A 20,527-nucleotide genomic window follows, 5' to 3' on the forward strand; every position below is an offset into this window, starting at 1 on the left:
ACTCTGATTCGCCCTCGTCACAGACACTTTGACCCGGAAACGCATATCCAAAACCCACGTGCTGCCTGCATCGGTTGAGTTTGGGCCTCTTGTTAGCGTAACTATGCACACGCACAGCAAGATTGTAGGTAGTGTAGTCTTGCTTCTCTGCCAGCGCTAGCTCCTCCTCCGACAGATGCCAGCAGCACCAAGCGGTCCTGAGCCAATCCTGGTATGATGGTGAACCAGGTTACCTAAGAGTCTCTCGATAGCTGTGATGGATCCGAGCTTAACCTTCCCCCAACATCGCTTGCACGGGTTGACGTCTGCTAGGCTAGCACTGCCCCCGCCGTACACGATGGCGTCGTCCAAACAAGAAGAGGTGTCCTGTCTCAGTCACTGTCAAACACCGGGTGGCGTGCTCGTTGCTGTCATGTCACCTGCGACTTGCCGCTGTTTGTCACTCCAACCCCAGCCAGAGTCCGCTTCATGCTGTAAGCACAATGTCGATCCCACAGAGACGCAATCTTTCTTCCCCCCCCTCCCCGACCCTGGTGACAGGTACATGGATACAGCGGCCTCGAGCACCAGCTTGGCGGTGTCAGCCACCTGTAATGATGACTAGGGTCCCTCTGAATCATGTCGTCAAAACCCTGCCAACAAGCCGCAGTCAGGCATATCGGCCGGAGATCTCGTTGATTGAAAACGGCCAGAACGTGATAATGACTGGTTTTGGCTTTGAGGCACGTCGATCAACATTTGACGAGAACAGCCACTCCAGGAATACCCTTTCCCATTTCCGCCCCCCTCCCCTGGTGCTTCATCGGTCAGCCAGCCGTCCGTCGGCCGGTGATGGCGCACTTTATCTTAGATTTCAAGCACATGGCTCGTCTTAGATGATCTTGTTCCACTTTGTATGGCATACCTAATACCTATTTGACGCTGCCGGACTCGCCCCCCCCCATCGTCTCCTGCTGCTGCTGCTGCATGCGCCGCACGTGGCAAACACATTCCACTCCATCCCGGCCGCTACCTAGTCATATCCACCCATCATCGTTTATGGCTATGGCTATGGCACTCACTGGGCATAGAGTTTCGGCGGAGAGCAGACTTCTCTATTGGTACGAGGCATAATCGTTTTTGGGTTAATGCTCGTCCGCCTGCCTGCCTGCCTGCCTGCCTGCCTGACGTGGACATAGGTAGACCTTGCCGTGAGCTTGGGTTTTGGGCATCGTCATCTACTCTCTTCTAACTGCGCTACTATAATCGTGACTGTGTGGCATCGTGAGAGACAGCTTTGGTAACGTACCTCAGTCATCTGCCGTCTGTTTGTTGATCCGCTCTGATGCCCAGGCTTTGGGACCTAATCAGGCTGGCCTCCCCACTTCCGTCTCTGATGGTACAGCGATCACGGGCATCCCAATCAAAGGCGCAGTCTGGCCTGTATAAACCTTCCATCGTTAGGTTCTGATGGGTCAATCAGCCCCCCCCCCCCCAATAAAGTCGTTTCCTAACGTGCCCATCGCTGCCCTCTCTCATTTGGCTCCACACGCTAATTACAGGATGATACCGAGCGTTCGTGATCTTGACACTCTATTTCCGTACGCAAGTGGGCAATTACTTTTTTTGCTTGAGGCGGCGAACTGTACCCCTGGCCGTCTTGACTCGTGCGTCCATTTGACCTTCCTTGGAGCGGCTCCGACTCTCTGAGATCAAAACTGGGGTGCACCAATCGTCATACATGGGACAAATGGCCATCCACCTGATCACGGTCCGAGTCCGAATGTGCCCATCCGCCCCCTCTTCCACGTGGTTTCCCGCCATCTGGCATCGGACTCATGGGACGCTTGGGTCGGGCAGCGAGCGGAGGGCAGGGCAGGGGAGGGCAAGGGAGTCTCGGTTGCAACACGCAACACAGAACGTCCAGGAGCCTTTGGACGGGCATGATTCGTGATTATCCGTTATCTGCCACTGGCAGCTCCGTCGAAGCCGATCAGATGTCACATCCAGTGCCTAGCAACCAGCTCCTTTACCACTCCCTTCCCTTCCACATCCACGGTACCCGCCGAACGGCAGACCCTTGATAATGAAAAACGTGGCCTCCGCGGCCCAGACCGCGTCTTCGAAACAATTCCACCTACATGCGCCTGCAAATCCCCCTACCTTGGAGAACTGATCACTGCCACAGCCGTCGCCCTGGTGTCCGTATTATCTACACGATGATCATTGTCGAGGCGTCCGTACTGGCACGACGGCGAGTCGTGACGGATGAGCTACCAACGGGGCCCAGCCCTTGCGATTCCCTCGAGTCAGCAAGCATACGAACCTCTACCGCCCTCCGTTCCTACACAGCTACAACAGTTGGCAGGGAAACTTTATCAATCTAGGTACAGTCTGCCCTTCCTCCCCGGCGGCACCATTGGTACGAAGTAGCCAGCCGTGAGCTCATGCATGGGAGGGTCTCCGGTTGCGCTATGACACCCACTGCTATACGGTTGCGAGGGGTCCGCAGATCTCTCAGGGAGGTTTTGCGACATTGCCCCTTCTTATCTGCCGGCTGGCAAGCTGCAATTGAAGATTGGGTGTCGTCCACCTTGGCCCAAAAGCTTAACCTAGCGTCGTACGAGTTGCCCCCCTTGGACGTATGTGACTGCTAATATGCCATGTCACAATATTGACCAGCGGGACGTTACAATAACGGCTTCGTCATTTGCAATTGGCCTGCATGGGTGAGAGAAGACCGTGGACGCCATGAGGCACACTAGTTGGCGTTTGGCGTAACCTTGGGTGACGACTGACTACCGCCAATGCAATGGGCTTGGTCTGCCGCAACTCTCAAACGCCCATTTTTCCTCTCACCGCAGCCCCCTTGTTGAATGGTGAGCGGTGAGCGTCCTGGCATGGAATTGCGCCATCGTCGCCGCTGGAAGCCCGATTCGTCATGATCAGCTCGGCAGGTAGACAATAGGGATAGGCCAGCATACCCGTGTCGCCTCGTGTATGCCCCCTCCAAGAAAAACCATGTTTCGACGCCGCGTTTGGCCCCGAATGCTTGCCTCGGTAGCACGTTCACCGTTGCACAAAACGGGGACGCCCCCGCTGTCGACGAGGCAGTCGAAGCGTAGGCCTGGTGTGCAGCGTTGGCGGTAGTGGCGAGGGAAGCCTCGAAGCGGATGTATGTGTGAACACCATGGCGGGGGACGTGGGAAAGAGGCGGCGAACACGTAATCTGTTGCGCTGGGCGATGCCGCTGCCAGCCTGATGGGAAGCAATATCAGTGAAAGCGAAGGAGATGATGTAATATGTATTCTGTTAGTTTTCAACATGCAGATACATTATCATAGGTTTCTAAAACTAATACCGTATCTGAAAGTGAATCCCCTCCAGCCAAGTTTACATGCCGAAGAAAAGCTCCCTCTACTCTGCTGTATCTAGATAGGATATCGAGGCAACGCTGTCGGAATCGTCGAAGCTCTCCCACTGGTCTGCATCGGACACGCTCTCCGGAATAGCCTCGCCCTCTTTCGCGTGATCAATCTGCACAAGAGACATGTCCTCTTCGGTCCGCGCCCACTCGGCAAAACACCCTTTCAGCCTTAGGATCCCGACACGAAACCTCTCGGCCGCGCGCTTCTCCATCATGATGAATCCCAACCCGGATCTTTCAAAGCTGACCTTCGTGTCGTTCTCCTTCTCCCAACGGATCGCGGTCTCCAAGATCCGACGCCACCGCAGTTCAAAGTGTTTGCCGACGACCTCGTCCCAGGGGTTGTTAACGGCGCCGCCGCTGGCGGCATTCGTGTTGCGGGCGCGGAGCCAGTCGCTCATGGCAAAGATGAGCGTGTCGGCGCGCATCTCCCAGTTGTACAGGTCGGAAACCCAGGTCTCCAGGCGAGAGTCGATGCCGGGCTCGTTCCAGAGGGGCTCGGCGCAGAAGATCATTGCCTGGATGGAGACAAGGAGCTGCAGGAGGGTGGACGTCTTGGGGCACCAGGGTTCGCCGTCCCAGGTGCCGAGCAGAGAGAGACATACTGTCGGCAGATGTTAGCTGTGGGACTGCATCGTAGAGGGTTGGGCTGCATGAGTTTGACTCACTCTTCCCGTCAATGTAGAGGTTCGGGTTGACCCTGCGCCCGCTCCGCGTCGTTTTGAATAGCATCGCCGGCGGCACGTCCGGATATTCGAGAGGACAAAAGAGGTCGAACTCGAAGAGTCCGTTCTCGTACGGCGTGCCCTCGGGACCGACGATGAGGACTTTCATGGCATCCAGGCGCGAGCTGTGGTGTCGAACGAAGATGCCTTCTGGCAGAGAAGTCCTGAGTGTCGAAAGATCGTACACAAGTCTCTTGACGCGACCGCTCTTTACAGCGGCTCCCGCGGTTTGGGCCAGCTTCCGAGAAAAGCTATACCCCCCAAGCCAGTCGTCCGATTCAATCTCGGCGACTTTGTTTACGCTCAGCCAAGTGTGTATGTCTGCCATTTTCTTCTCCTCGGCTTCTTCTACACGCAAAGCGGCGCTGGTAAATACGTTAGAAGCGCGCGCTGGGGTGGTAGGATGGGCCGAGCCCGGAGCCTTTGTACATTCTGCAGTATCGACATTCGGCGGTCTAGCGATATCGTTGGAGAAATCACAGATACGCTGGCACATTGCCATGATCTTGGCAGCGTCCTCGTTCTTGGGATTCATATAATGCATTATAGCACGAGACTGGTCCGTCAGCGACGAGAGCAAGCTGACCAGCGACTGCAGTGTATCCTGCGGCGAGTCGTATAGCGCCTTACCCTTGCCCTTACCCTCGGGGCTTGCGGAGCGAGCCTGCCGGGAAGCGGGCGAAGTGAATTGATCCGGGCCGAAGCACACCGGTAAGAGAGTCCGGCGCAGCGGATATTCGACACGGGGATAATGTACCAGGGGGGCTGAGAAGGGATGCGCGACAACGACCCGGATGAAGTCAAACATGGGCTGGTACATTGTGGCGCGGTACACGACATCTTCCACACAGTCGTTACGCAGGAGCTCTGCCACTTTGATCATGAGGGGGCTGCGGCGGGCCATGGCCAGCAATAGCTCGGGGGGTTCCTGGTCAAACTCGCTCGAGGTCGCGAGGCAAGGCCAAACCTCCTGAAGCTTCGCAAAAAGCCCGGGAAGTACTTCGAAGTCCTTCTTGTCAGCAGACCGGGTGAACCCACTGAAGGTGTTGGCGTAGTCTCCCGGACCCCCGTAGCCTGTGCCGAGAGCCGACCCCGACGCATGCTGCGGACATCCCGTCGCTCTCGCTTGGGTCGAAGGGCCCTTCGAGGCTCCCGGGTTTTCAATCTTGGCGTTAACCTGACAGTCTTGGAGGAGGGAAGCTAGGTTGTCGTTCGGGTGACCGTGTGGACCACAGAGAAGGAGAAATATGAAGAAAAGCCGAGCGGAAGAGCAGCACCACGTAGAGTGGCCTGGGCTGCCGGCTGATCGCTGCACCAGGGCTGTGGCTCTCTTACCTTTCTTCATGCAGGCTGGGCAGAAGTAGACACGGCATCTCTGATGTTGGCATTTGAAAATAGGGTGAGCTGAAAGTACGGAATGTTAGTGTTCAAGTGGTCCAGGGGACGCCCCTATGGTGTGTGCTCGAGTTGTATAAGGGCCTGTATAGACGCGTGAGAGTAGATGAAGTTCGACGTACGCTGCTTGGAAATCAAGATTCTATGGGTATACTCGAAGACGGCACCCGTATTGAAGGGCGCTCCGGTATTGTCACAGCCCGGACACCGGTGCTGGACCATCTGCTGAATAAACACTCGCAGCTTCTGCTCATCTTCGCACAACGGCTCCAGCAACGAGTGGTCCGGCTCCGTGGACGCCGCTTGTCGTGGAATCGCGGCATCGCTGGTCCTTTTAAGACGTGTTACGAAGGGCTTACAATAAGACATGGAAAGAGAGTGTATGAACATACGAAATCGCCCGACTTGGATCGGGTTGTTGGGGAATGGGGCCCTTCTGGTTCGGGGTCAAGGCTTCCCCAACAGTACCCATAACAGGATTCTTGGTAATATGTGCATAAGAGATTTCCAGATACCCTGGGGAGGCCGTGGAAATCATGGCATCTTTAATCCCTTTTACGTAGGCGGTAGATTGTGTATTCTTTTTACCCCACGTCGGCATAGAGTTGGCGGGAAGTGTGTTACTAATGGCCGGGAAGTCGTCGTATGACAGGTGAAAAGCGGAAGCCGAAGTATGGGCAGCCGGTGTCCCCGACTTGGCGCACTCAACTGGCTTCCCTAGCGGCGACTGCGGGCTAGACAGAGATGCAGAGCCGTGGGAACCTTGCCAGTGGAGGTGAAATTCGGCGAGGGCCTGGGCTGGAGAATACGACTGAGAGGGACCAGGAGCGTCAGAAATGAGCTTTGAGGACCAGGCATTGGGTGACGAGGAGGGTAGAGAATGAGAATGATCGCATACAGGCGCGTCTTTCATCTCGATTTCCCCATTGCTCTGCTTGCTCTGGAACCAAGCGGACGGAGTCAGAGCCTCGGTAGTCTTGCTACTCTGGTAGTTCTTGTCTAACGAAGTAGAAGGACACTCCATGGCCGGCTGCGGAAGACTCGGCACCGACTTCTTCTTCCTTTCCTGGAGCTCTTGCTCAAGGTTTCGCTTCGCCGTTGGCTGACTGGGAGAAATGCCAGAAGGGGGTGAACTGATCTCGTGAGCATCCTCATTGAGTTTCCCTTTCGTTACGTAGTCGGCCAGCTTGGCTTTGTAATAAGACATCTCCTTTGGTGGGCGTCCCGTCTCGACCTCGTGGCTGCTCGCCGAGGTAATAGTAGCTTGAGTGTTATGCTTGAGGCCCTTTTTCTTAACCTTTAGATAGCTCGAAACGTCAGTGAGCTATCGTGAAAGAGATGCCAGACTAGTGTGTATGGAAACCAGCCGGACACCCAAAGCCCTACGATGGATGCTGTTGCTTACCTTTATTTCGTGTCCAAGACCCAAGTCCTCGACCACATACGATTCGGAAGCAAGAATGACTCGGGCTTTCCAGAGCGCTCTGAGGAGCCAAAATACGCAAGTCAAGAAAGAGCTCAAGATGCGATAGATCATATGCATGCCGAGCCTGTCCACAGCTCCGAGAACTATCAAGGATGTGGTCGGGAAAGAGTGAGGTTTGGAGGCCGCATTGGAATGGAGGGTAGAATGGATAGGAGGGCGGCAGGCAGAAGAAACAGAGGGAATTTTCTAAATGACGAAATTTACGTTGCATTTTCAGCCAAGAAGGTGTCTGACCAGCCAGGTCTGACGCTGGCACTTTGAGTTTGTCGTTTTCATGGTATCTTAATTGCGGAGCCGAGGCTTATGGACGACGTGATGATATGAACAGACGAAGCCAAGGATACAAGACAGCTTATACGCCGGGGCCATACAGAGTCATACAATCACATTTGGGGGGGAATTTGATGTATCATCCCACGCTATATATACACGTTCGTCTCTGATATTTACGTAAGCTATGTACAAGAAAGTAAACTGAGATATCCAGTCTAGGCGTTGGGCTATCTATATCTGCAGAGAGATCTCATGCAGCCGCTTCGGGACGCGCTTAGAAAGCCGGGTTGGCGTTGATGAGCAGCTGCTCAAAGTAGGCCTGGAACCACGTGCCGGCCTCGGGGGCGGGCTTGAGGGCGTCGGCCTTGCCGCAGTTGAGGTCGTAGCGCGCGGCGGTGGTGTCCGAGGTGCCGTCACTCTCACCGCCAGGCTTGACCCAGACGAAGGCATCGACGAGGGTCGAGCCAGTGTTGGCGGTCGGGCGGACGCCGAAGCCGGTGCCGATGGCGTTGCACCAGTCACCCCACGCCAGCTGGCCGGTGGGCTGCTTGCCGGAGCGGCCCTGGTCGACGATGAACTTGGCGTCCCAGCCCTCGGCTGAAAGAAGGGGGGCGAGGGCCTCGATGTAGTGCTTCTCGTCGTAGTTGGCGTTGCCTGTGAGTAGTCAGATATTATGCACGGTATCTCTGTGTCTATGTAGGTCAAGGAAGGGATATCGAACATCCTGGCAAGTGGACCGCATAGATGGGCAACATGGATGAGCTGCCCCGGCCACAGATACCATAGTCTACATCGAACCGGAAAGCAATGCAAGAGAGAATCATTACCTTGAGTGTAAGAAGGTGCAGTGCTGATGCTGTAGCCATTGTACTGTCCGTTGTCAGTATGCTAGAGCGAGCCTTGCGGTGGGCGGAAACGACTCACGTTGGACACGTTGGTGACGAGACCACGCAGAGCCTTGGGCTTGCCGGCATCCTTGTAGACCTTGGCGTACATCGCAGCAGCAGGGGGCAGGTTAGCAGGCCAGCCGAGCCAACCTGCATGGCCTCCGTCGAGGTACATGGCCACGTTGGGAAGGTTGAGCTGGGTGACGGCGTAGTTGGTGCCCTCGAGATAGGCAGCCTGGGCACCGGCGCATTTGGGCACGTTCAAGCTATGGGCTTGTCAGCATATCTGGCCGAGGCACTACAAGTCGGAATTTCATTTACTTGGTAACGAGGTTGGCGAGAGAGTCGGGCTCTGATGGGAGTTAGAAGCTGTCTCATCCTGTCTGGTGGGTTGTATGAAGACTTACCAATGGTGAGGATGATGCGGATGTCAGAGTACTTGACGACCATGGCGCGGATGTCGTCGATGTACTGCTTGTACTTGGCAACACCACCATCGGCAATGGACAGCTCACCGTTGGAGGCGGCGGCAGCACAGTCACGGTCGGGAAGGTTGTAGACGACGAATTCACCGGCGTAGTTGGCACCGGCCTGGTTAGCCTTCCGGATGTCGGCCAGAGTGGCGTCCACTAGGGGAATCTTGGAGCGGGTATCCCTGAGGAGTAACAGAGTGTCAGAAAAAAAAGAGGTTTCCCCCTGCCCCCGCGAGTTGGTCGACTTACATCCACATGAAGGTAGGGACCTTGGCGACCTTGGCGGCTGCGGTGGCCAGAGCCGGACTCAAGGACGGAATGGCCAGAGTCGATATCTCGGAGGCGTAGTATGAGTTGGCCCAGAGGTTAACGCCTACGAACGGGTTGCCGGTGTAGGTAGCACCGCCGGTAGGAGGAGGAGTGGTGCCGGTGCCGGCGCTGGTGGTGGAGACGGAACCGGTGACGGTCGAGGTGCGAGAGGGGCTGACGACCGGGGTAGAGCTCGTGCGGACGGTCGAAGTCGAAGAGGCGACTGTCGAGCTGGATGAAGGGGCGGCGCTACCGGGGAGGCACTGGCTGTAGAACGGGTTGCTGACGGTGCAGACGCTGCCGGCGGCGCAGCAGGAAGGGCCGGTCCAGCCTTGACCACCACACTGGCCCCTGTGTCTTGTAAGACGGTGGTACTCTTGGAGGCGAACACCATGGTTGGGTTGACTTACCATTGAGACGCGCAAGCTTGTCTCTCCTCGATGGGGACGGCGAAGACGGCAGTACCCAGAAGGGCAGCGGCAAGAAGCGTGCGTGCAGCCATTATTGCTTCGATTCTGAACCTCTCGGCGATGAGTTGAGACTAAGGGGGAGATGAGGTCTGTAGGTTGCAGGTATGGACTAGATGGCTGTATTCCGGCCTGGGACCTGGCCCTTTTATCATCGTCGTGTCTCGGTAACAGACATTCTATCCGTCTAGTTCATAAACTGATCCTTTCGGATCGGCGGGATGGTCGGGTTCATGGCTTATGGCGGGTGAGGGAGTTTGCCCCATCATCCTTGGAGCATAGCTTCGGCATCCTGAGCCCTTGATTACCACTTCGAGACAAGCGTAGAGAAATCGGGCGAAGGCGAGCAAGTTGCTGCAAGCCATGAGGGGCGAATTTGGGCTATGGGATAGACATCCGAAGCTCCAACGGGTGCAGGAGGGACATCGTGGGAACAACCGAGTTGGGGGATGGCATGTTTAGCCAGGAACGAAGGCTGGACATGGATGGCAAATGTCGGCGACCAGGAACGGCCGGCTTTGGGTACAGTTGAAGGTATGAGAAGGGAAGATTTGCCAACCAATGTGCGACGGGAAGACGAGTTGGATGCAACGGAGTCTAAGTCATCTCGGAGGTGACGCTCCATATTGGCCATGAACGGAAGAGCGCGTTGGTCATGGGGGCGCGGTGGATGTGGGGACGGTTGGGGAGGGTGGGACGAGGCGTCGGAAAGGACTCTGGATCGTTCCGAACAAACTATACCTGCGCAAAGTGAGATGGAAGAGCGGCTTCGCCACCCGGGACGTGGAAGCTTGAGGGCAATTGTCCTTGAGCACACTCAATCTAGAGACGGAAGCTTCCTCGATGGGAGAGGGCGTCGCGAATCGGTCTACGGAGGATGGTGAAAGCTGACGTATGGGATGGCCTGCCGAAGGGATCGAATGACGGAGCGAAAGTGGCATGGCTTCAGGTACCACCCAGCGGGGAGAAAAGAGAGGGGGATGACGGAGACGGCAAGTTGGTGTAGGAGCCGCACGTCAGGAACTGGCGGCAGACGATTTGGGGAACTTGATTTGGGGTAACCAGAGAATTGACATATCGTGGCTGATTCCCGATGGGTGGTGACAGGCTGACAACAGAACAACAGCCTGAGGGAGTGATGCCGAGTTATTCGGACCTGTTGGACGTCAACGAGCGTCAATAAGGCTCATGAGAGTTGTAAGCGGGATGCAATTGAGCTCGATTACCGGTCTATCAAGCATTGGCTAACTAACATATTGCGTTTGCAGGGTTATAGGAACGATCCATGTTGAAGTTTCTTTGAAGTTTCCGGCATGTTTCTCTGCCGCTGGGAATCAACGACTTTATGTTTCAGACGTCATGGCATTAGTTAAGGAATAAATGAAGCAAAACGGTTCAGCTTGGTCTGTAGTGACACATGTTAATAGGTGATGATGGAGAAGCAAGGGAACACAGGTATCAATGCGGTAGACTAGGTATGTTCCCATCGGAGTTGGTCACAACTTGAAATAGAGGAGAGAAAGAATAGACAACCTCAATATTGACAATGACAAGAAGACAATCAGAGAGAGGGAGGTGGAATGAGAAATAAAAGGCGGAAGTACCAATATCTATTCGCACAGTCTCGTTGAACTGTGATGACGTAACCCAGCACGCCGCAGGGACCTTACCCACCCCGGAGCCCGCTAAAAAAAAAACAGTCCGCCGAATGACCTTGGAGTCACGTGAGGGTCAGGCGGATCACGTAATCTTGAAGCTGCAGTACGTACCGAGGCGAGTCGGACCTCACCGCCTGGACCCTCTCGCACGGCAGAATTTCCCACGGTGCCCGAAACCGTCACCTCGATCAGTCGAAAGCTCCCCCTGACGGCTAACCGAGACTCCGTCGCAGTCCCCGCTGTCTGTCCCTCCGTCCGTCCGCCCGTCCGTCTGCCTGTTCCGCCCCGCGATCATCCACGAAACACCAGCAGCCGCAGCAGCAGCAGCAGCAGCAGCACCACCACCACCACCACCTCGCCCTCGACCTCCACCTCGCCTCTCCGTGTCGCCGACCAACCCTTCAATCCCCCGTGGTCGCTCCCATCGCGCACTCGCCGCCCCCCCGGTCGTTGCCAATATGCTGTCCGGAATCCTCATCTTCAACCAAAAGGGCGAGAACCTCATCTTCCGCGCCTTTCGCAACGACTGCAGACCCAGGCTTGCCGACGTCTTCCGGATTCAAGTGATCTCGAACGCTCAGGTCCGGTCTCCCATCCTCACCCTCGGCAGCACCACCTTTAGCCATGTCAAGCATGAAAACATCTACCTGGTGGCCATCACAAAGAGCAATGCCAATGCCGCTCTGGTCTTCGAGTTCCTCTATCGCCTGATCGCTCTGGGCAGGGGCTACTTTGGCAAGTTCGACGAGGAGGCTGTCAAGAACAACTTCGTGCTTGTCTATGAGCTGCTCGATGGTGCGTCCAAAATTCCTCCATATGGAACTCGGCCCCTTCATCCCCACTGACACTTCCGTCGCAGAGATCATTGACTTTGGCTACCCTCAAAACACCGAAACCGACACCCTCAAGATGTACATCACCACCGAAGGCGTCAAGTCAGAACGCGCCGCCGAGGACTCGGCCAAGATCACAATGCAGGCGACGGGCGCGCTCTCGTGGCGCAAGGCCGATGTTAAGTACAGAAAGAATGAGGCCTTTGTCGACGTGATCGAAGACGTCAACCTCCTCATGTCGGCGACTGGCGCCGTCCTGCGCGCCGACGTCACCGGCCAGATCGTTATGCGCGCCTACCTATCCGGCACCCCCGAGTGCAAGTTTGGCCTCAACGACCGCCTGCTCCTCGACAATGACGGTCTCCTGAGCCTGCCGAGCGGGAACAGGATGGGCACCAAGGCGACCAAGGCCGCCGCCGGCAGTGTCAGCCTCGAGGACTGCCAGTTCCACCAGTGCGTCAAGCTCGGCAAGTTCGACAGCGACCGCATCATCTCCTTCGTCCCTCCCGACGGCGAGTTCGAGCTCATGCGCTACCGCGCCACCGAGAACGTCAACCTGCCCTTCAAGGTCCACGCCATCGTTAACGAGGTCGGTCGCACAAAGGTCGAGTACAGCATCGGCATCAAGGCCAACTTCGGCTCCAAGCTGTTTGCCACAAACGTCGTCGTCCGCATCCCCACCCCGCTCAACACGGCCAAGATCACCGAGCGCTGCACCCAGGGCAAGGCCAAGTACGAGCCAAGCGAGAACAACATTGTCTGGAAGATTGGCCGCTTCACCGGCCAGAGCGAGTTCGTCCTGAGCGCAGAGGCCATCCTGACGAGCATGACGAACCAGCGTGCCTGGTCGCGCCCGCCGCTGAGCCTCAACTTCAGTCTGTTGATGTTTACGAGTTCGGGCCTGTTGGTCAGGTATCTCAAGGTGTTTGAGAAGAGCAACTACTCAAGCGTCAAGTGGGTGCGGTACATGACGAGGGCGGGTTCCTATGAGATACGGTAAGCTTTCGATCCTTCACCGGCAAGGAGGGCCGACATTGGCGTCCGTTCACGAGCATCTGCTAACTTCTGCACAGTTTCTAGCGGGGTCATCATGTGGGGTTTTCGAGCTTTGTGTGTGGTATATATGCATAGTATGGCGTCAAAAGGTATTCCCAGTTACAAAAAAGCCGGTGGGCTCCAGCACGTTTTGCCAACATTTGACGGCGGCCACGCTTGTTGTCCAGTCTCTTTGCCGGAGACGATAGTAATACAAGGTGTTCCAACCACTCCAGATCGCCTCATTGGCTCGCCGTGAGGTGCGGTTCGTCGTCACACGTCAGCTCCATCTTCCCTCGGCATTTGCTGCAGCATCCGCCTGTCCCTCGGCTTATTCCTCATCCGAGTGCCTGTCTTTGTGGCTCTGCTTACTCTCGCGTCAGGATGACCATCGCAGACACATGCTCGGGGCTTCCCCGGCGAACCTTTTCGAGGCGCTATCCAACCTGCAGTCCATCAGCATGGTTGTGTCTACCCCTTCCACCTCGTCATCCTCGACCAGTAGCACTTTTACCCCCTCGAAAGCCTGCTTATCCGCCTCCGCCTGCTGGCTCCGTATCATCTCGTCCATTGCCGCCGCAAACACATAGTTCGGGTGCTCATACGACCAGCCGAGCCCTTCAAAGTCGAACACCTCGCGATACGCCTTGCCGACGCCGTGTATGACCTCCGGCGCCCGGGCCACGGCGCCGTCCGTATCCCGACTCTGCAGCTGTCGGTACAGAGGCCCGCGTGTCTGAAGCTGGTCGGCCCTGATGTTGTGCTGCTTGCATTGCGTGCAACGCCCGTGGCAGTGGTCGACCAGGTACAGCACCTGGAGACCTTGCTGCAGACAACAAGCCAAGTACGCCGCCTCCTCGTAGACCACCGCTCCGATCGCCGGCGGGGCCCACGCCTCAGCGACGTCGAGGGCGACACGCCCCGCACCGCGCAGCGTCTCAGCCATCTCGACACTCCAAGGGCCCTCTAGCAACTCGGTGAGATCGTTTGTTCTTGACGCCTCGAACTCGCCCAGGAGCACCCCGTCGGTCAGGTTCATGATTGCTCCGCCGTCTCTGAATCGTAAGAACAGCACATCATTGTCGTTGTCGTATTCGATCCTTCTATCTCGGCCCGGGAGGTACACCGTGTTGACACTTTTGCCGCTCATCCTCCTCCGCACTGCCGCCGACGCTTCGGAGCACGTCATTCGCATCGTTGAACGGAGTCTGTACACGGATGGATCGTATGCGTGTCGCGCAACGCGCGTCTGCCGTGCCAGCTCCGCCGGTCCGACTTCCATGGTGTCGAGGAACACGCATTCGCTGTACTTGGTCCATCTGTCGTGGTTACTCTTCGTCATGGCTCTGTCGGCGCCAGGGAAGGCGCGCTTGCTGCGGCCGCTGTCACGCCATGACGGGAAGCAGACGTCAAAGATGTGCATCGACGTTCCGGCCGCCGCCTCGTTCCAGATCTTGAGACGGATCTCGGCTGGGAGGTCGGGGAACCTGGTGAAGGAGCTGGACGGCATCGTGGGCGGCTGCGGACAGGCCAAGGCGGACTGGGAGAGATTCTCGATGTACGATTGCAGGTTTCGTGGGAGTTGATGGAGGCACTTTTGCAGGACCGCCTCTGATATACACCCCGTCAGGTGCTTGGTTCGCAACGTATCCCACCAGCCAGAGACCCATTCGAGGGAATCCGCGGCCAGCTCACACATCTCATCCATGCTTATTCTTGCTCGTGACTCTCGGTCGCAGTCAGTTTCATGGTGTCTTGGTGAGGAATCTAGGGCCGCGAATCGTTGTCTTCTGGGATAATTGTATGCTCACCCGCCCGTCAATCTATTCTCAGCACTTGTCCAAGCTAAGAGATATTTACGCGCCGTTTGTGCCTCCACGGATGGAAGGAATGGCAATCAGCGCCGCCACCATCCCGCAGGATAAGCCGTACTCGTGGATAAGCATCATACGGCCTAGTCTGCGGTCACCACACCCACCAACCGAAGCCCCAGCGCTGATTGGTCAGGGTGCAAGCCAGCAATCCAAAAAATAGGTGATGGATGTGCGTGCAGATCTAGCGAACACCAGCTGAAAGAGCCTTTGCGTGGGGGCTGGTCTGGGAGGGGGGGACTGGGTTGTGATACGGCAGTTGTTTACCATGTAATCTGATTTCGACAAACAACTAATAGCAAACAGCGGTCTTGGCGAATCAGGACTCGAGCTAGGATGTCGACGGAGCTAAACCATCCCCTCAACAGTGCAAACGCCTGTCACGGGGTAAGTGCTGTTGGAATCCATGCAGGCTTACATAGTCAAGTGTTTTGGGAAAGCTGACGGCACCTATGAAGGGAGCGGTTTCTATACCGGCATTTATACTCCGTAACGGCTAGCTGTATTCGTTCCTCCGCCCCGGCCTTGGTACGGAGCCGTGTTCAAACCGTCGGCTAGGAGTACGGCTACTTAGCCGTGGGTACTGTCTCTTAGAACACCTTACTAGACACCGACGGCATCCTGTTTTCTACATTGCGAATGGTGAGCGTCAAGTCTTGAAGTCCTAAAGTATCGCCAAATTCAAGCTGTTTGCCTGTGGACCGCAGCTGCACGCCTTTCCTTCGCTTACGACGTCTCCTCCAAACGTGCCACCCTGGGATACCCAATTGTAGGTCTCAAGACCCACGAATCGTGGCTTTGTCATGGTAACCACACACCAGAATCGCTCTGAAGGTTAAACGCGTCCACACAAGACGGGTAATTAGGAGTGCTCTCGTTGCCTACGTTGCCGGGCCAGTAGTTCTTGCAGTCATAAGCCCAGCTGTTTCAGCTGGCGCAGAGGGAGTGCGCCGCGTCCAACGCTGACGAGTCCCCGGGCGGCCAGATGACGTTCGCTGCGGCTTGTCGCTCCATAATCTGCAGCGACAGTCCCGCGGACGCGTGGTTGGCGATGTGGCAGTGCATCAGCCACACGCCAGGATTGTCAGTTTTGAAGGCGATGGCAGCGAAGCCGTTACTTGGGAGGAGCACAGCGTCGCGGCGCGGCGGGTTCTTTTTGTTGGGTCGAAAGATGTTCGGATCGTTGGGGACCCATGCCTTGTTGTCCTCCTGGTGAACAATGGCGAAATCGTGACCGTGGAGATGGATCTGGACGGAGTCAGGTACCAGGATGCTTGACCTGGAAGCATACTGGTATATCGCTTACCGTATGAGTCCCCTTTTTGTTGGAGTTGAGGACCAAATAGACCTACGCACCAGTCCACGCAGTCAACAAACATATCAAGGCGATCTGTCTTCTGGTAGAGGCACCTACCCAGTCCGTAGCAGTGTAGTTTTCCGGAACGGCAACCCACCCTTCCGGCCACCCGTCGCCGACGTTAACCAGGTTCAGAAAAGTCGGGTTTCCGTACGAGGTTTGGGACGGTCGCACTTCTTTACTGTCTGGGCGCTCAAACGAGAAGATCGACGTCGCGTAAGGGCCAGTGCATGTGCTCGAGAATGTCGATGTTGAACTGCTCTCCTATCTGGCCGTTGGACGGATCTCCAACTGTCCAAGGCACGACGGGCTCGATCTGATCATTGATGGCTGTGTCAGAACAATCTAGGCTTACCGCCCACGCCGTGGTGCTGGGCTTGGCGGTGCTGGTATTGTCATATCGCAGGATGCCCGTTTTCATATAATTCTCCTCGTGGTGTATGTACCCGCCTGCCCAAACGAGTGGACTCCTCGCCAACTCACCGAGGAAATCAAGAACGAAGACAGCGAAGACGAAGACACCGGCTCAATTGCCAGCGAATCGGCTCCCCTCATCGACGAAACGTCTGCCTCACGCAATAGCCTCGGACAATTTGTCACAGAAGAACGCTACCAGCGAGGTCGCGGCGCTCAAGAAGGAGATAGAGCAGCTCAAACGAGTTCATATTCTTGCAAACAACTAATCAATGTCACAGAAATATACGATAAATTTGAAGTGGAATATACTAAACCGAGCTATCAGTTGTAACAAAACCTTGTAGGCTTAAGTCGAGGACGCTGTTAAATAGAAGCAGCAAAATTGGAAGTTTCTCACATTTGGCAATGTTAATGCGATAGATGGTTAAAGCAGGCTCTATAAGACCCTCAAATGCGTAACTCCGGGGTGAGGGACAACTTGGCCGCACAGGACTAGTCCATTGGTCACTTACAGGCTGTCTTAGTCTAAGGCAGTAGGACGAGGCTTGAACCATCCGGGGTCATTCAGCCAGTTGTGGCAAGCCAACGGTCGGCAAGTGCGGCTGCACAGGGGTTAAACAGTCAACCAGCCTCTGGGATTACCTGATTTCGTGATTCGATAGGCTTAAAGTATTCAGCCCCTTGCGCCTGTTCACAGTAGTCATGCGTTGATTCTTGCTACTCTCAGGCGAAAACACGCAGTAACTGTTGTCCCAAGTGCAGATGAAATGTGCAGTAACGTAATTAAGTATTTTGTTATGAAGCTTCCCGGGTAGACAGTCAAGCCATTTTACATCCCTACCGGTTCCGTTTCCCTGTTTTATTGGGGGCAATATTGCGGCTGAGACAGCTGTGTCTTTGATTTGAGGTTGTTCAGTATCTCAAGCTCTCAACTCATACTAACGGAATGATATTTCAGCCAGCCGAGCGGGAAGAATCAAGACTGGAATGATGAATATCCTTTTCTTACCTTTACGCTACAAGCGAGAAGAATCTTGTGGCAAAAGTCTGCATCTGCTTCTAGAACTGTTTTTGTGCCGGCATAATAAAGATCATATCTTTTAATCAATATTTGAGTTTTATCATAGAAAACCCTCTAACACCTGAAGGCGAAACAACGTTGATTTATTATGGATTGATCGCGTTTTACATTGTTTTCATTCAATCCCCAACCATTTTGCTTCAGGTAGATGGCTGCTTTTGAGCTCCCGCATGATGCTTTGGACGGAGAAGGTATGCTCTCGCGGCATGCGCCAATGTGTGGGTGTTTACTACAAATCATGGTCAACTCTGTTAAAGCGATTTCGTGTTTTGCGGATAGGAAGTCCGTCGGGGGGCATATCGATGTTGAATGGCTATATTGTCCACAATTTTATACTTTTACCTCTACATACAGTTTTCTTTTCAAATGTGACTAGTAATAAAAGCCCTTTATGTCTTGATTTGGTAGTCCATGGCGGTATTAGTCAGCCTTACTTCGCGTCTTGTGCAAGAGATAATAGATGTGAAAGTCAGCTTCATCAGTGAGGCTGGTCTAGACCCATTGTTTGTACGAGTAGCACCGCAAACACACAATGTTTCAGTAGGAATGAGTAAGTTGTATGCAAGATGATAAAAAAACCATAAACCTATCACATAAAGCCGGGATAGGTAATCAGCAATATGAACAACGCCAAACCTCTTGGGTTTTCCAATATACGTAGTATGAGCTTTATCTGATAATGAGACTCCTTGGCTTTGTACTACTATGCGTCTCAAGCCTATAGCTATTGTGGAACCCTTTGAAGTACGCTGCAATATGGTTCAAACGCCCTCGTGGTACGATACATGCAAGCGCCTCTCTCTCATAGCCCCTAGCTGCATTTGCCTACCTGATCGTGCAGCATCTGCAGGCCCTTTGGCCGTGATCCTTCAATCGATATCGGGCTATTGGACTGATACATTGAAGTGGGTGGGTCATTGGTGTCCATCAGCAGATCGAGTCGCTTATACGTGTCGAATTGGGTCTTATTACCCTTGCAGCTGAGCTTACAGCCGAAGCTCGAGCTCGGGCTTGGCTATGTGTAACCCACGGAAAGCCACAGCCTTACTGATGTTTGTATAAGCTCATGCATTATTGCGTAACATCTCTTCGGCATATGTTCCTGTTTTGATGGTTCGTTCGGGCCCGATGTCTAAGAAAGTGATGCTCCCTGAGGAGTTTCCGACAGCCTCGACCGAGGTGGCTTGCACATCGATTAAGAACAGACCAATGAAGGAAACGAGCTAGTTTTTATTTGCATGAATGTTCACCCAAACATCGGTCCTCTTCTCTCATAGTGCGAGTTAACAATTCGTATGTTGCTCTGGTTCATTGATTGTCTAGCGACTGCACAAACTACTCGATAGAAGAATGTGCATCATCTGTGTTACCTAATCGATGAAGAATTATCCAGCTGTGTCAATCAGTAGGCTTCATGCCTGTTCTGCTAGAAGACACCTGGTCGGATAACCGACCCTTATGCTGTTCAAGGACGGCATGCTTGAAGTATGTCCACAAAAGCTCTTATCCAGATCATCCGCTTACACAGATGTCATGGCATGATGAACGCTGACTTTCAACATTTTGGATGGTCACTGTAAATCATCTTTGGGACTGTTCTCTGAATGTCAACTTAGCCTAGAAAATAAGCTATGCCTCGATGTTAGTAGCAGAAGCTTTGTGAGAACTTCCCATTAGAAGCACAATGTCTTTGATGCAATATCCGAGACACCGGATGAAGGCATCCATGCCGTGGCAAGCGACGCTGATAATCCTAGGACCGGAAACTCTTCTCTCTCAAACGGAGAATGTTTCGTTCGGTAAGGTTCAAGCAAATAGGAGCTCATACTCACAGTTCATGTCGCCTTTTAGTGTCTGTGGGGCTCTATTCGGGACACCTAATTCGTTATTAACACTGCTGACTTGAGTGGTGGCTGTCGGCGCAATCATACCGAAAACCATCAATCTCCTACTTCACATTCTATCAGAGTCATATTGTATCAAGAGTCACTTCCGTAAACTAGAAGACGAGTGTGAGGGCAGATGAGAGTACTATGTCCTACTGCGAAGCCAGTTCTGTAATAAAACTACACTAGCGTACTCGACACTGTTATGTATTGCGCTTGCTTAGCTTTGAAAACGGGCAATGCAACGGTGTCAGTGACCTTCTAGAATGCGCATGGAATAGTTCTAAGCAATAATAGAGCCACTTGCAAGACAACTTGACTCACTAGCCATGAGATCAGCTTCATAAATGAAGAAGACCCTCGTGGAATCTCGGATTAAACTACTGCTTGTGGTCTTTTACCGCGCTTTTGTCAGGTAGCTTCCATATGGACAGCCAGAAGTGAATCCTCTCGGAACCACCTGCCGTTACAACTGTGTATCTCTGTCTCGAATTACCGAGTATCATTGGCTGTTCAAGCCAAAGGTCTCCTGTACAAAGCCAACAAGCTTGGATACGCCACGTGCTTGTCATTCTCCGGAAGGATGGTGAATGAGGACCATGGGTTTGACAGTGGCGGCAAAGTATTGAAGTGTGGCAGGAAAGTCGTGTCATCCTCCGGAGTCCACAGGAGTAGCAAAAACGGTATGCGGTGACTGGATCCTGAACTTTCGGTATTGGACAGCTTGGATATTGAGGTTCACATGTGTCTTCCTTCATAGCAAGGAGGATGGCTGCTGTCCGTTGGTGAGCTAGCAAGAGGGTGGGTAATATGCTGCAGAGCTTCGTATAAGACCAACAATGCTGCACTCCTGCATGTCACGAATTCTTACCACAATATGCTAACGAGAAACAGGCTACAGCAAAGAAATATTGAAGCACGTTCGCCTAACTCTCGATATCTATTGTCTTGCTCATGCAGTCGGCTTC

At 54.2% G+C, this 20,527-nt stretch overlaps 6 protein-coding genes across 6 annotated transcripts; 1 reads left to right on the plus strand and 5 right to left on the minus strand.

Annotated features, from left to right (window-relative positions):
• Positions 1–3,396: 3,396 nt before the first annotated feature.
• GLRG_00950 (ubiquitin-conjugating enzyme) lies at positions 3,397–6,733 on the minus strand (the record flags this gene model as incomplete). Its single annotated transcript, XM_008091635.1, has 4 exons — positions 3,397–4,010; positions 4,075–5,535; positions 5,649–5,857; positions 5,919–6,733. The coding sequence occupies 4 exons, from the start codon at positions 6,731–6,733 to the stop codon at positions 3,397–3,399; spliced, it is 3,099 nt and encodes a 1,032-aa protein (XP_008089826.1).
• An 826-nt stretch (positions 6,734–7,559) lies between these two features.
• GLRG_00951 (glycosyl hydrolase family 6) lies at positions 7,560–9,456 on the minus strand (the record flags this gene model as incomplete). Its single annotated transcript, XM_008091636.1, has 7 exons — positions 7,560–7,939; positions 8,113–8,155; positions 8,210–8,438; positions 8,494–8,524; positions 8,580–8,827; positions 8,895–9,305; positions 9,365–9,456. The coding sequence occupies 7 exons, from the start codon at positions 9,454–9,456 to the stop codon at positions 7,560–7,562; spliced, it is 1,434 nt and encodes a 477-aa protein (XP_008089827.1).
• Positions 9,457–11,537: 2,081 nt separating this feature from the next.
• On the plus strand, positions 11,538–12,912 carry GLRG_00952 (adaptor complexes medium subunit family protein; the record flags this gene model as incomplete). The annotated part of the gene is made up of 2 exons (XM_008091637.1): positions 11,538–11,874; positions 11,939–12,912. 2 exons carry the CDS (start codon positions 11,538–11,540, stop codon positions 12,910–12,912), a joined length of 1,311 nt encoding a protein of 436 aa, XP_008089828.1.
• Positions 12,913–13,326: 414 nt separating this feature from the next.
• GLRG_00953 (uncharacterized protein) lies at positions 13,327–14,457 on the minus strand (the record flags this gene model as incomplete). The annotated part of the gene is made up of 1 exon (XM_008091638.1): positions 13,327–14,457. The coding sequence occupies one exon, from the start codon at positions 14,455–14,457 to the stop codon at positions 13,327–13,329; it is 1,131 nt and encodes a 376-aa protein (XP_008089829.1).
• Positions 14,458–15,745: 1,288 nt separating this feature from the next.
• On the minus strand, positions 15,746–16,197 carry GLRG_00954 (multicopper oxidase; the record flags this gene model as incomplete). The annotated part of the gene is made up of 2 exons (XM_008091639.1): positions 15,746–16,097; positions 16,175–16,197. The coding sequence occupies 2 exons, from the start codon at positions 16,195–16,197 to the stop codon at positions 15,746–15,748; spliced, it is 375 nt and encodes a 124-aa protein (XP_008089830.1).
• Positions 16,198–16,368: 171 nt separating this feature from the next.
• Positions 16,369–16,596, minus strand: GLRG_00955 (uncharacterized protein; the record flags this gene model as incomplete). Its single annotated transcript, XM_008091640.1, has 2 exons — positions 16,369–16,491; positions 16,531–16,596. 2 exons carry the CDS (start codon positions 16,594–16,596, stop codon positions 16,369–16,371), a joined length of 189 nt encoding a protein of 62 aa, XP_008089831.1.
• Positions 16,597–20,527: the final 3,931 nt, after the last annotated feature.

Source organism: Colletotrichum graminicola (genome assembly GCF_000149035.1).
Source record: "Colletotrichum graminicola M1.001 genomic scaffold supercont1.3, whole genome shotgun sequence".
NCBI classification, from domain to species: Eukaryota; Fungi; Ascomycota; class Sordariomycetes; order Glomerellales; family Glomerellaceae; genus Colletotrichum; species Colletotrichum graminicola.